This window comes from Pelophylax lessonae, assembly GCF_965119305.1.
Source record: "Pelophylax lessonae genome assembly, chromosome: 13".
Taxonomy (NCBI): domain Eukaryota; kingdom Metazoa; phylum Chordata; class Amphibia; order Anura; family Ranidae; genus Pelophylax; species Pelophylax lessonae.
In genome coordinates, this window is record NC_138780.1 from 39870383 (window position 1) to 39885597 (window position 15215).

General features: G+C 45.4%; 1 protein-coding gene across 1 annotated transcript in view; it reads right to left on the bottom strand.

Annotated features, from left to right (window-relative positions):
• Positions 1-15215, bottom strand: part of ZC3H6 (zinc finger CCCH-type containing 6) — a 58794-nt gene that overhangs the window by 26796 nt on the left and 16783 nt on the right. The window contains exon 2 of the mRNA XM_082242510.1: positions 1136-1319. Coding sequence (XP_082098636.1) covers positions 1136-1319 — 184 coding nt within the window. The remainder of the gene's footprint in view (positions 1-1135; positions 1320-15215) is intronic.

Consider the following 15215-nt stretch of genomic DNA (forward strand, 5'->3'; position numbering starts at 1 on the left):
TTGCATCAACTTCAGTACCTCAGCTTAGATGTACCTTCTCATAAAAATTACATATAAAAAAAAAAAATGACCCTATATGAAAAAAAAAATGACCCTATATGAAATCTAAGAAGTAAATAAAAAATGCTTTCAGGTATAAAATGAAGATACCAGCATTCACTTTCCCACCATTGGGTCCCTAATATCAGGTTGTACTGATGAGCAAAGCTCGGCCACTTCATGGTAATGTCAAAGCTTGCCCGCCTTTTCCTGACTTCTGTATCTTCCTGTTGGCTGTTGAGGTAGCCAATGATGGTGATGAGCCAGCAGAAATATGTGGGGGTTGAGGGCTGGAAAACTTTATCACAACCAGGAAGTGTCAGAAATTGTTCTTATTCAGAAGGGTGCTGGCACCCAACCTGTGTGCACATGGTCTGCGTTCAGGTTCATACATCCACTCTGGTACACCTATTCGTGCAGCCACACTTAACCCCTCCCTCTCCAATAAAGTTAACCCCTTCCCTGCCAGTGTCATTTTTACAGTAACAGTGCATATGTATAGCACTGATTACTGCAGTAATGTCACTGGTAACCCCAAAAGTGTCAAAAATGTCAGTCGAGGGTCCGATCTGTCCGCCGCAATGTCGCAGTCCCGCAAAAAAAAAAAAAATCGCAGATCGCCGCCATTACTCGTTAAAAAAAAAAAAAAATCTTTCCCTTAGTTAGTAAATGCAATAACTTTTGCGCAAACCAATCAAAATACGCTTACTGTGATTTTTTTTACCAAACATAGGTAGCAGAAAACAAATTGGCCAAAAATTTAAAAAAATTTTGATTTTTACATTTTTTGGGGGGGAATTTCATATAAAAAAAAAATGTTAAAAATATTGTTGTTTTTTCAAAATAAACGCTCTTTTTTTGTTTATAGCGCAAAAAGTAAAAATTGCACAGGTGATCAAATACCACCAAAAGAAAGCTCTGTTTATGGGAAAAAAAGGACGTCAATTTTGTTTGGGTACGGCGTCGCACGACCGCGCAATTGTCAGTAAAATTCGCACAGCGCCGAATCGCAAAAAGTGGCCTGGACGTAAGACAGCAAAATCCTCCGGTGGTAAAGTGGTTAATTAGTACATAATAAACCCCAGGGCATGGTCACCTTGTGCTTCTCTCTACGCCTGCGTTTCTTCTTCTCTCTCTTGCGTTTTTTTGACTTCTTGTGTGACTTCTCACTAGTGGGCTTCTCCTCTTCTTCCTTGGGTTCTTCCTTTACTTCTTCTGGCTCAGGCTCCTCTTCAAATCCGCCATCCTCTATTTCACCGTCCTCCAACTCTCCCTCCTTTCTGTAGGAAGAAAAATAATTTCACATTAGGAGAAAGCCTATCAAGACATTTTTTTTTTTGTGATGACAAGATTCATTTTTTTTTTTTTTCGTGATGAGATATTTCAAACATCACAAACCCCCAAAATAAGGGATGTATTCCTCATTTTAGGATAGTAAGGCCCTTGCAAATGTTTTGTGCTGGTTTAGTGGAGGGTTTTTTGGTTCCATTTAGGCCATCTGTAAATACAATGCTCAAAAAACCTAAAGGAACACTTTTTAATCAGCGTATAGCATCAAGTCCATTAAACTCCTGGGATATTGATCTGGTCAGTTAAGTAGCAGAGGGGGTTGTTAATCAGTTTCAGCTGTTTTGGTGTTAATGAAATTAACAACAGGGGCACTAGATGGGCAACAATGAGACGACCTCCAAAACATCTCATCTTTTCTGACTTTTTTTCACTAGTTTTGCATTTGGCCAGGGTCAGTGTCACTACCGGTAGCATGAGGCGATACCTGGACCCTATAGAATTTGCACAGGCAGTCTAACTCCTCCAGGATGGCAAATCAATACGTGCCATTGCCTGGTTTGCTGTGTCTCCAAGCACAATTTCAAGAGCATGACACAGGCAGTTACTCTGGGAGAGCTGGACAGGGCCAAAAAAGGGTCAGCAGGACCGGTATCTGCTCCTTGCATGAGCACTGCTAGAGCCCTACAAAATTACCAACAGCAGGCCACTGGTGTGAATGTCTCTGACCAAACAATCAGAAACAGACTTCATGAGGGGATGCCTGAGGGCCCAACGTTCTCTAGTGGGCCCTGTGCTCACTGCCTGGCACCGTGGCGCTCATTTGGCATTTGCCACTGAACACCAGAATTGGCAAGTTAGCCACTGACGCCCTGTGCTTTTCACAGATGATAGCAGGTTCACCCTGAGCACAGTGACATACATGAAAGGGTCTGGAGAAGCCATAGAGAACATAATGCTGCCTGTAACATTGTTCCGCATGACCAGTTTGGTGGTGGGTCAGTGATGGTCCGGGGGGGCATATCCATTGAGGGATGAACAGACCTCTACAGGCTGGTCAATTGCACCCTGACTGCCATTAGGTATCGGGATGAAATCCTTGGACCCATTGTCAGACCCTACGCTGGTGCAGGGGGTCCTGGGTTCCTCCTGGTGCACGACAATGCCTGGCCCCATGTGGTTAGAGTATGCAGACAGTCTGTTCCTGAGGGATGAAGAAATTGATACCATTGAATAGCCCCCACACTCGCCTGACCAAAATCCAATAGAACATATCTGGGACATTATCTTTTGGTCCATCTGACTCCTCCAGGTTGCACCTCAGTCTGTTCAGGAGCTCAGTGATGCCCTAATCCAGATCTGTGAGGAAATACCCCAGGACACCATCTGTCGTCTCAAAAGGAGCATGCCCCAACGTTGTCAGGCATGCATACAAGCAGGTGGGGGCCATACAAACTACTGAGTATCATCATTTTGAGCCGCTGCAATGAAATTTCAACAAAATGGACTAGCCTGCTGCATAATTTTTTCACTTGATTTTTATTTTGGGGGGGGGTCTTTGAATTCAGCCCTCTGTAGGTCGATAATTTAAATTTCCATTAATTTATGTGGCATCCTTTCCTTCCTAACACATTACTTAATCCATATCAGTATAGATATACAGCACAATATTTTCCCCATTGAGATCTAATGTGTTTTCAAAGTGTTCCTTTCATTTGAGCAGTGTATTTTGTCTTGTTATAACCAAAGGCTCCAACTGCTGCCTCTCTGTCCAAGAGAGAGAGAGAGAGAGAGGAGAGAGAGAGGAGACAGAGCCGCTGCATCCAGGCACATCACTGGATCAGGCCCAGGCAAGTATAGGGGGTCGCTTGTTTATAAAAATGTAGCTGTCAGTAAACGAGAAGGAAGAACATAAGAGCCCATTCAGACTGGCGCGATCCGACTTCCAGGGGCGACCTGTGAATCTTCGGCGCGACTTGCACGGACTTCATATAATTGAAGTCAATGCAAGTCGCCTCCAGGTCGCCCCAAAGTAGTACAGGACCTTTTTTCTAAGTCGGAGCGACTTGTGTCGCTCCTATTAGAACGGGTCCTGTGCTAATCAATGGCGAGCGACCGACCGCGACTTGTCAGGTGACTTGGTCGCCTGACAAGTCGCGCTAGTGTGAATGGACCCTAAAACATGACAGGGAAAAGCCACATTGTTCTGTGAAGTGATAGTTTCTGCAAATATAGGAGAATAATGATCTCCAATGAAGGAGACGTGGAAAATCTAGGACCTCTGGGCTATGCAGCCAGAAGAGCTGAAACCAAGAGGTCATAGAAAACCTCCCATCCTGAGCAAGCACTATTTTTACCTTAAACATAAAATGCTGGCGCACAGGTAAAACCAAATAGAAGACTGTATGAAAGAGTACATTCAAATGTAAATAAAGTCGGTAAATAGTCAAATGGGTAGCCTCTGGATAGTCAAATAATCCGCACTAGGGCTAAGCTTCTCCTCTGGAGTGAAGCCAACTCAAGGATCCATATAAGAAAAAAGAAACAGGAGAGAGCCTAGGAGTGCAATATTTAATAAGTATGGGGCAATTAGCACATTAAAAAAGACTTGCATAAAAGTAGAATGAGAAAGGTGAGGCTCATGTGGGGTGAGACTGCTTCAGCGGCGGGGAGAACCAGGCGTCCGAGCTGTGAGATGGAGAGCCTTCCTCCGGTGTGCTGTCTCTGGTAGGAGATGAACGAGTTCCAGATCTCAGCTGTGCGGGCTGCTGGCTGGAACGCAGCGCCGGCTGACCTGTGACGTCACCGCGGAGCAGGGAAACACTTTTTAACGCGTTTCCGAGCATGCGCGAAGCTCACACAGAGCATGCGTGCTCCTTTATCAAGTGTCTTGAACTCATTCATCTCCTACCAGAGACAGCACGCCGGAGGAAGGCTCTCCATCTCACAGCTCGGACGCCTGAAGCAGTCTCACCCCAGATGAGCCTTATCTTTCTCATTCTACTTCTATATGAGTTTTTTAATGTGCTACTTGCTCCATACTTATTAAATATTGCACTCAGATGCGCTCTCCTGTTTCTTTTACTATTTTTTACTTGCACCTTAAGTGTGCAATAAAACAAAACATAAAAGGTTCTGTTCTGAACAGTTCTGGTGTAAATTAAAGATATTAAAAGGGGGCTGTCGCAATACCACCAACCACTATTAACCGGTTGCCGACCGCCGCAAGTACATATACTGCGGCGGTCAGCCCCGGCCAGGCAAAGTGACGTACCGGTACGTCACTAGCCTGTCACTGGCTTGTGAGCCAATAGCGGGCGAGCGCGCGCCTGCCCCGGCTCGTTCCCTAACAAGTCAGTGCGTGTGACCGGCGGACCCGATGTCTGCCGGTCACTCGCGATCGTTCGCCGAGAAGGGAGAAAGGCAGGCGGCTGATGTAAACAAGCCGCCTGTCAGTCTCCACTGTGTAAAAATGGAGATCAGACGGTTCTACTATGTAGGACCGTTGATCTCTGTTTTTACACTAGTAGCCATGTCCAATCACAGTTAGAATCACGCCCCTAGGACACACTTAACCCCTCCCTCTCCAATACAGTTAACCCCTTCCCTGCCAGTGTTATTATTACAGTAACAGTGCATATTTATAGCACTGATTACTGCAGTAATGTCACAGGTAACCCCAAAAGTGTCCAAAATGTCAGTCAAGGGTCTGATCTGTCCGCCGCAATGTCGCAGTCCCGCAAAAAAAAAAAAAAAAAAAAAATCACAGATCGCTGCCATTACTCATTTAAAAAAAAAAAACACCAAAAATGACAAAAATCTTTCCCTTTGTTAGTAAACGTGATAATTTTTGCGCAAACCAATCAAAATACGCTTTTTGCGATTTTTTTTTACCAAACATATGTAGCATAAAACAAATTGGCCGAAAATGTTAAAAAATTTTGATTTTTACATTTTTTGTGGGAATTTCATATAAAAAAATGTGAAAATATTGTTATTTTTGCAAAATTGACGCTTTTTTTTGTTTATAGCGCATGATCAAAAAATTGCACAGGTGATCAAATACCACCAAAAGAAAGCTCTGTTTGTGGGAAAAAAAGGACATGAAATTCGTTTAGGTACAGCGTCGCACGACCGCGCAATTGTCCGTTAAAGTCACGCAGTGCCAAATCGCAAAATACCCCCTGGTCGTTTAGCAGCCAAATCCTCCGGGGCTTAAGTGGTTAAACCGTTACCCTCAACCATTTTCTAACTCTAATCATTAAACCTCAATTTCACCACTATACATAACATACGTAAACCAAATACTTAAAGCGATAGTAAAGTTTGGGGGGAAAAAATAAAAAAATTACCCCTGCAAGGCAATGTTCTAATGTGCTAGTTAGTATACATTGCATACATGGTAAGCTTTAATACAAGTTGTCAGACACAAGTTTACTACTGCTTTAAAGCGGAACTAAACCCTCCAATCCTTTTCAGCCAAGGAAGCTGCCATCTTTGCCTCTGTTTGATCTGCAACTGCCATGTGATCAAGTATGACACCAGTCAATGGATGATTTGGCAGTTCGAGCAGTTCAAGCAAATGTGACAGTTAAAGTGATGGATTAGTTCCACTTTAGGCCTTGTTCACACCAACTGCAGAGACGTCAGTTTTTCTGCTCACGTCTGCAAGGGCTCAAAGAAAGCTACTGTACTCTATGTACCCTGTTCACAACACAACACTGGTATCACATGCAGATTATTTCTGCACAGGAATCTGCAAGGTGTATGCAGTTTTCAGCACGGGAACAAAAATGGGAATTTTGACTTACCGTAAAATCCATTTCTCTGATGTTCATTGACGGACATAGTTCCTGATTCTTAACCATTGGGTTATACTGCCCCCATACAGGAGGTGGACACTGGGCAGGAAAAAGCTTGACTATGCCTATGGGCAGTCCCAGGCACACCTAATCTCAGCTATAGGCACTCAAGTTTTGTTACAAGCAATGTCAGAAGAAAGCCAACTCCACAGAGGGGTGGGTGCTGTGTCCGTCAGTGAACATAGAGAAATGGATTTTACGGTAAGTCAAAAATCCAATTTTCTCTTTCGTTTCATTGACGGACGACACAGCTCCTGATTATTCTTAACCACTGGGACTTTAACCACTTAAGCCCTGGAAAATTTTACCCCCTTCCTGACCAGGCCCTATTTTGCGATTCGGCACTGCATGACTTTAACGGACATGCGACGCTGTACCCAAATGAAATGGACATCCATTTTTTCCCACAAACAGAGCTTTCTTTTGGTGGTATTTGATCACCTGTGCGATTTTTACTTTTTGCGCTATAAACAAAAAAAAGAGTGACAATTTTGAACAAATAACAATATTTTTCAAATTTTTTTGTATGAAATTCCCCCCAAAAAAATGTACAAATCACATTTCTTTAACATTTTAGGCCAATTTGTTTTCTGCTACATATGTTTGGCAAAAAAATCGCAATAAGCGTATTTTGATTGGTTTGCACAAAAGTTATTGCGTTTACTAACTAAGGGAAAGATTTCTGTCATTTTTGGTATTTTTTTGTTTAACGAGTAATGGCGGCGATCTGCGATTTTTTTTTGCGGGACTGCGACATTGCGGCGGACAGATCGGACCCTCTGACACTTTTGTGGGTACCAGTGACATTACTACAGTAATCAGTGCTATACATATGCACTGTTACTGTAAAAATGACACTGGCAGGGAAGGGGTTAACTTTATTGGTGATCAAGGGGTTAAGTGTGTCCCTAGGGGCGTGCTTCTAACTGCAAAGGGGTGTGGCTAGTGGTGTAACAACAGAGACATACGATCCTACATAGCAGGACCGTATGATCTCTGTTCTTACACAGGGGAGAATGACAGGCAGCTTTGTTTACATTAGCCGCCTGCCTTTCTCCATCTCCACGGGGAGATCACGAGTGACCAGTGGACATCGGGTCTGCTAGTCACACGCGCGGACTGCTTAGGGAACTAGCGGGGTGCGCCTCCGGCGGCGCCCGCTCGCCCCCTAGAGGCTCACAGGCTAGTGACGTAGTCCTACGTCACTTTGCCTGTGAGGGGCTGACCGCCGCCGTAAATAGTCTTGCGGCGGTCGGCAAGCGGTTAAACATGAGGGGTGGGCAAACATCAGAAAAAAATTCCCAAGGCTAACCATAGCCAACCAGGTAACATAGAGCTCAACCATAAACAAGTGGAGCTCACCTGAAAAACAATACACCCTCAAAGAGGACCATGTCCTCTAAACAGCAGCAGCCAACCTCCACCCTTCAAGCACCTGGCGTTCAACAGCCAAGCTGTTAAAGCCAGCGACTGTAAAACAGGATGGAAGATTGGTCCAGCTCGGAGGGATGACCGTCTGCTGAACAGCAGAAACTGAATTGCCTCCTGCAATGTCTGGAGTTTTTCCAGAGGAAGAAACACTCTGGCTGAGGCCGAGTCAAGAGTCAGACCCAGATAGGCCATTTTTTGTGAACAGAACCAAAGCAGACTCCTGAATGTTCAGGATCCCACTGAACTCCCTCAGAGTTGGGAGAGCATATCTCCTGTAGTCCATCAGAGCAGTCGGAGACTCCGCTCACAAAAGAAGATCATCCATGTACCCCAGTACCGTGATCCCCCAATGACTCAAAAAGAAAAAAAAAATGCCAGCACCAGGGGCAACACTCCTGTGAAGACCCAAGGTGCGGAGGTGAGACCAAAGGTCAGTACCACAAACTGATAATGCGCCTTGTCCATGCAAAATGGAGGAAGCGTTAGCGACCACATATTAGAATGTGCAGGTAGGCATTCCTGATGTTGATAGATGCGACAAGAAATCCCCCTGATGTAGGGATGCCATTACCATGTGAATGGACTCCATGCAGAACTTCTGTACTCGCACAAAGTAGCTTAGCGCCTCGAGGTCTAGAATTGGATGTACCTTGCCTTCCTTCCTGGGGACTGTAAAGAGGTTTGAGTAAAAAAAACCCTTGAAAATGTTCCTTAGTCGGATCCGAAAAAATCACCCCTTGAAATACCAAGTCTTGCACTGCCCCAAAGAGACCTTGTAAGTGATCTGGGGACAAGTGCAGTTTGGAAGGGAAAAAAACCTTTACAGAGGACAAGACCGAACTCAATCTCGTAGCCTGACCAAATAATTTTGTGGACTCCTTGTCCTGTACCAGGGAGGTCCATGGATCCAAAAAACCAGCAAAGACATCTCCCCACCCCAGATACAGGTGAGGGCGCCCCTTCGTACAGAGGCAGCCTTGTCCGCAGGTCTGGAAGAGCCGGCTCGTGGCTTACCAGACCAGGTCCTCTTGGAATCTCTAGTGGAGGCCCTGACTTTTGATCCTTTCTTGAGATCTTAAGAGATGAAGAGGCCGCTTGGGAGCCGAGGAGAATGGCTTAGATCTACGACGGGGGCTCCTTGCCCTTGGTAGCCCGCTGAAGAAGAGAACTCTTCCCCCCATGAGGCCCCTAACGATGCCATCCAAGGAAGCTCCAAACAGGCAATCCCCTTCAAGAAGGAGATCAGATAAGGCCTTCTTAGAAATCTAGCCCACAGACCAGCATTTCAGCGAGACAATACGCTAAAGGACCACTACAAATACAGACAGCCTAGAAATCAAAGGAGCCGGATCCAAAGAGGCATCACAGACAAACTGTAGCCCCTGGACCAATTGGTCCCCCAGCTCCGCAAAGACAGGGGAAAGCTATTCTCCTTCCAGGTCCCGGCGTAAAAGTTTAGCCCACTTGGTCAGAGTTTGCGACACCAGGGCAATAGTAATTAGCGGCCTAATTGTCGAACCAGCCACAGCGTACATATGGCGGGCCTCAATCACAATGAAGGTAACTCAATTTGACCTGGAAACCAGTGAGTTCACTACAGGCGGGACTGCCCACCTTGTATGCAGGAAATCCTCATAAAAGTTACCGCAAGCAAAAAAATGCCTAGCAACCACTGCGTTTTGGACAACCCCACCGTTTTGTAACAACGTTGTCAAGATAAGCGGAAAGAGGAACACCCTCGCCACTTTGGAGGGCCTGTGGGTGCCAAAGAGAACCAGGGCCTCCGATGCGGCAACAGCTGCAACCTCCTAAAGTTTCACGCACTGACACAAACAGTGCCTATTTAAGTGCAGCTAGAGGAGCAGAGGAATCATCCTCACTATCTGAGCACTCAGGGTGCGGACTCCAAATATGTCAAGTCATAAAATTGTGTGCCTCTGCAAAGTGGCAAAGAGCTGCAAGACTCAAAAAGGGGACACTTTGGAAACCTTAAGGGCCGGTTCACACTATTCCGACTTGTAGCTCCCAATGCTGTGCAATGGAACCGTTCTAATCAGAGCGACTCAAGTCGCTCCGACTTAGAAAAAGGTTCATGCACTACTTTTGGGCGAAGTCAGAGCGACTTGCATTGACTTCTATTATGAGAAGTCGTTTGCAAACCACGATGAAGTCGCGCTGCACCGGCGCTTAAAGTGTAACTCCACCTTTGTTGATGAAAAAAACATTCCCCTCTGGGTGACCCCACCCCTGTATATTGCAGGCATTGTAACAAACTTTGTTGCAGATTCCTTCCTTTTGTTATAATGAAGAAGTCATTGTTTGCTCCTCTGTGATAAGTGGGTCTAATGGGAGTGGTTTCATAATTATCAATCAGCTGTGGCAGCTGCAGAGCACTGAGGAAATCTGCTGGGTCTGCATGCCTTTCCTATGGGAAGTATCTAACCAAAAAAAATTCATTTTTGTTGCGGGGGATGCCAGAAATCTGACTTGTATCTTAGGCAGACTTCTGGGAAAATTGGTGAGCCAATCACACAAGCAGGAAATGTTTCTGGGGTGTGGTCAGTACACATTCTGTGTACAGAACAGCTCCAGGACGCCATATTGCATTGCATTTTCAGAAAATTACAACAGCTGCAGTTTGAAAAGGAAAGGTAATTTTTAATAACATTCAATTAGAATGTGATTTGTGTCGCAATTATATACGCTATATTATTTTTTTTTATTTATTTGCTATTTTTTTCCCCACGAAAGTGGAGTTAACCTTAAAAGCTCATCAATTGGCAGTTAAACATATATAACGGCCCAAGAATTATTCATCTCACTTCCCAAAATAAACTTTCAGTTAGCTAAATACTTTTCAACTGCATCAAACCAAAAGCATTCAATGTCTTACAGTTTATTTTCTTTAGAAATCAGTCACATCCTAGGTAGAAAGGCCTATCCCCGGTTAGCATGTTGCAGAGAAGAAACCTTGCTTTCTGTGTGGAAGCAGTGCTCTGTCTCCTAATGCTTGAAATACCACCTACTGAGTCAGAGCTAGAGTCATCCAATCAGTAAAAATCATTAGCTTGCTGACTGCAGACAGGATTTCTAAACAAAACAAACAGGATATTTATTTGGTAAAGAGCCCATTCACACAGGGGCGACACGACTTGCCGGGGCGACCTGTGTGCACCGCGACCTCGGCGCGACATGCACGGACTTCATATAATTGAAGTCAAAGCAAGTCGCCTCCAGGTCGCCCCAAAGTAGTACAGGACCCTTTTTCTAAGTCGGAGCGACTTGTGTCGCTCCTATTAGAACGGGTCCTGTGCTAATCAATGGCAGGCGACCGACCGCGACTTGTCAGGTGACCAAGTCGCCTGACAAGTCGCGCTTGTGTGAATGGGGTCTTAATGCACATGGAACACATTGAGAAGATTTTACTCTGTTACATGTTACACCTGCTTTTAGGGTGAAACACGTAACATCCTCCCATTCCTGCAGCTCCCCACCCCCCCCCCCCCTCCTTGTGACAGCAGGCCGATGATTGTCTCCCTGCACCCACTGTCACAATTTGAAAAGAGCTTTGCTGTTCAGGGCCCCACCAACACAGCCGTGTCATTCATTCACAGGGTTCTGTGAATGAATAGACTACAAGTATCAACAGCCCTAGCAGCAGACGGCTTGTAGTTCTTAATGAACTGCGAAGGCAATGGTGAACATCCTTGACGTTCAGTGATTCTTTCTTAACTGAAGTAGCTGCTTGGCTCTATCAGAAGTACAGGCAGAGATCCACACTGGCAGTCTGCAGGAGCCTGACTTTGCACATGCAACCTGCTGATCGTGGGTGAAATTCTCTGCATGTTCCTAAGAAAAAAAAAAATTGTAAATGCACATTTTTTTTTTACCTGTATTTATTTTATTTTGTTTTTTAAAGGTGAATTTATCCTTTAAACCTTATGTAAAGATTTTAATTATTGAGCTGGTATCTAGTTTAACCAGTTCTGGACCGGCGGAAAGATTTGCCCCCTTAATGACCAGGCCATTTTTTTGCGATTCGGCTCTGCGTTATTTTCATGGACAATTATGCAGTTGTGTGACGCTGTAACCAAACAAAATTAATGTCCTTTTTTTCCCAACAAATAGAGCTTTCTTTTGGTGGTATTTGATAACCTCTGCGATTTTAATTTTTTTGCGCTGTAAACAAAAAAAAAGCAACAATTCTGCTATATGACATTCCCTAAAAAAAAAAAAATTAAAAATCAATTTTTTTTCATCCTTTTAGGCTAATTTGTATTCTGCTACATATTTTTGGTAAAAAAAGAAAAATCGCAATAAGCGTATTTTGATTGGTTTGCGCAAAATCTATCACATCTACAAAACTAAGGGAAAGATTTATGTCATTTTTATTTATTTTTACTACTAATGGCGGCGATCTGCGATTTTTAGCAGGACTGCGACAATGCGGCGGACAGATCGGACCCCTGACATTTTTTACACTTTTGGGGGGACCAGTGACATTACTACAGTAATCAGTGCTAAAAATATGCGCTGTTACTGTAATAATGACACTGGCAGGGAAGGGGTTAACACTAGGGGCGATCAAAGGGTTAAATGTTGGCCTAGGGGAGTGTTTACTAACAGTGTAGGGAGGGGTTTGTGAAATGACCATAGAGACCTGTGATCCTATATAGAAGGATCACAGCGGCTCTGTGATCATTTCAAAGAGAAGAACGGCCTGCGGTGCTTATAAAATCTGACTGTTCTTCTCTCTCAGCGGGGAACGATCGCGGCCGCCGGCTTTGTGCATCGGCATTCCCGCTTGCCCCCCAGCACCACGCGTGTGACCGACGAAGTACTACATCGTTTCGTGCAGCCGAGCCAGCCTGCCGCAGTAAAACTGTGGCGGGCAGTCGGCAAGTGGTTAAACAAATTATTCTGCGGGGAAAATATGAACTCTTACAGTGGCACTCAAATGTGCTTTTTTACTCAGTAGGGTCCATAAAATCAGATTTACAAGATTCTCAATGCCAGTCAATCACCAAAACCATTTCCTGCTAGGGGTATCACTAGTCAGGTACTAGATACAGGTAGAAATAACAGCAGGCTGCAGATAGGTGCTGGAACCAACAGAGCTGGAGGAAGAACAGACAAATTCTCAGCTAACAAGCACTTAAGCCATTCCTTGGCAACTCTACAGTTGCCCTAAATCTATAACTGATTCACACACCCCTTTCCAAAACATTATCCATCAGCTATTTGTTTATTACCGTACGCGTACAAATACAGTTCAAGGCTTCAGCCACACAATGACTTGCAGGCATTTATAGGATATTTCTAAATGCATGCAATGATTTTAAATGGTCAAAATCCCACTGTGCATGTACCTATGTTAAGGTGCAATCCATTCACATGCATTTAGAAAAAATAGACGTGTGTGTCCAGGGGCATATTATATACTGTGAACACATCTATACACATGTAAAGACATATGCATTTAGGCCTCATTCACATGGGCACTGAGATACAGCCGCTTGTCCTGTACTGATACAGCCGCTTGCCCTCTACTGATACAGCCGCTTGCCCTCTATTGATACAGCCGCTTTCCCTACACTGATACAGCCGCTTGTCCTACACTGATACAGCCGCTTGGCCTATACTGATACAGCCGCTTGTCCTACACTGATACAGCCGCTTGTCCTACACTGATACAGCCGCTTGTCCTACACTGATACAGCCGCTTGTCCTACACTGATACAGCCGCTTGCCCTACACTGATACAGCCGCTTGTCCTACACTGATACAGCCGCTTGTCCTATACTGATACAGCCGCTTGTCCTACACTGATACAGCCACTTGTCCTACACTGATACAGCCGCTTGTCCTACACTGATACAGCCGCTTGTCCTACACTGATACAGCCGCTTGTCCTCTACTGATACAGCCGCTTGTCCTCTACTGATACAGCCGCTTGTCCTCTACTGATATAGCCGCTTGTCCTACACTGATACAGCTGCTTGTCCTACACTGATACAGCCGCTTGTCCTACACTGATACAGCTGCTTGTCCTACACTGATACAGCCGCTTGTCCTACACTGATACAGCCGCTTGTCCTACACTGATACAGCCGCTTGTCCTACACTGATACAGCCGCTTGTCCTACACTGATACAGCCGCTTGTCCTACACTGATACAGCCGCTTGTCCTACACTGATACAGCCGCTTGTCCTACACTGATACAGCCGCTTGTCCTATACTGATACAGCCGATTGTCCTATACTGATACAGCCGCTTGTCCTATACTGATACAGCCGCTTGTCCTACACTGATACAGCCGCTTGTCCTATACTGATACAGCCGATTGTCCTATACTGATACAGCCGCTTGTCCTACACTGATACAGCCGCTTGTCCTACACTGATACAGCCGCTTGTCCTACACGGATACAGCCGCTTGTCCTATACTGATACAGCCGCTTGTCCTATACTGATACAGCCGCTTGTCCTACACCGATACAGCCGCTTGTCCTACACCGATACAGCCGCTTGTCCTACACCGATACAGCCGCTTGTCCTACACCGATACAGCCGCTTGTCCTACACCGATACAGCCGCTTGTCCTACACTGATACAGCCGCTTGTCCTACACTGATACAGCCGCTTGTCCTACACTGATACAGCCGCTTGTCCTACACTGATACAGCCGCTTGTCCTCTACTGATACAGCCGCTTGTCCTCTACTGATACAGCCGCTTGTCCTACACTGATACAGCCGCTTGTCATACACTGATACAGCCGCTTGTCCTATACTGATACAGCCGCTTGTCCTACACTGATACAGCCGCTTGTCCTGTACTGATACAACCGCTTGTCCTACACTGATACAGCCGCTTGTCCTACACTGATACAGCCGCTTGTCCTACACTGATACAGCCGCTTGTCCTCTACTGATACAGCCGCTTGTCCTCTACTGATACAGCCGCTTGTCCTCTACTGATATAGCCGCTTGTCCTACACTGATACAGCTGCTTGTCCTACACTGATACAGCCGCTTGTCCTACACTGATACAGCCGCTTGTCCTACACTGATACAGCCGCTTGTCCTACACTGATACAGCCGCTTGTCCTACACTGATACAGCCGCTTGTCCTACACTGATACAGCCGCTTGTCCTACACTGATACAGCCGCTTGTCCTACACTGATACAGCCGCTTGTCCTACACTGATACAGCCGCTTGTCCTGTACTGATACAGCCGCTTGTCCTATACTGATACAGCCGATTGTCCTATACTGATACAGCCGCTTGTCCTATACTGATACAGCCGCTTGTCCTGTACTGATACAGCCGCTTGTCCTGTACTGATACAGCCGATTGTCCTATACTGATACAGCCGCTTGTCCTATACTGATACAGCCGCTTGTCCTACACTGATACAGCCGCTTGTCCTACACTGATACAGCCGCTTGTCCTACACTGATACAGCCGCTTGTCCTACACGGATACAGCCGCTTGTCCTATACTGATACAGCCGCTTGTCCTATACTGATACAGCCGCTTGTCCTATACTGATACAGCCGCTTGTCCTACACCGATACAGCCGCTTGTCCTACA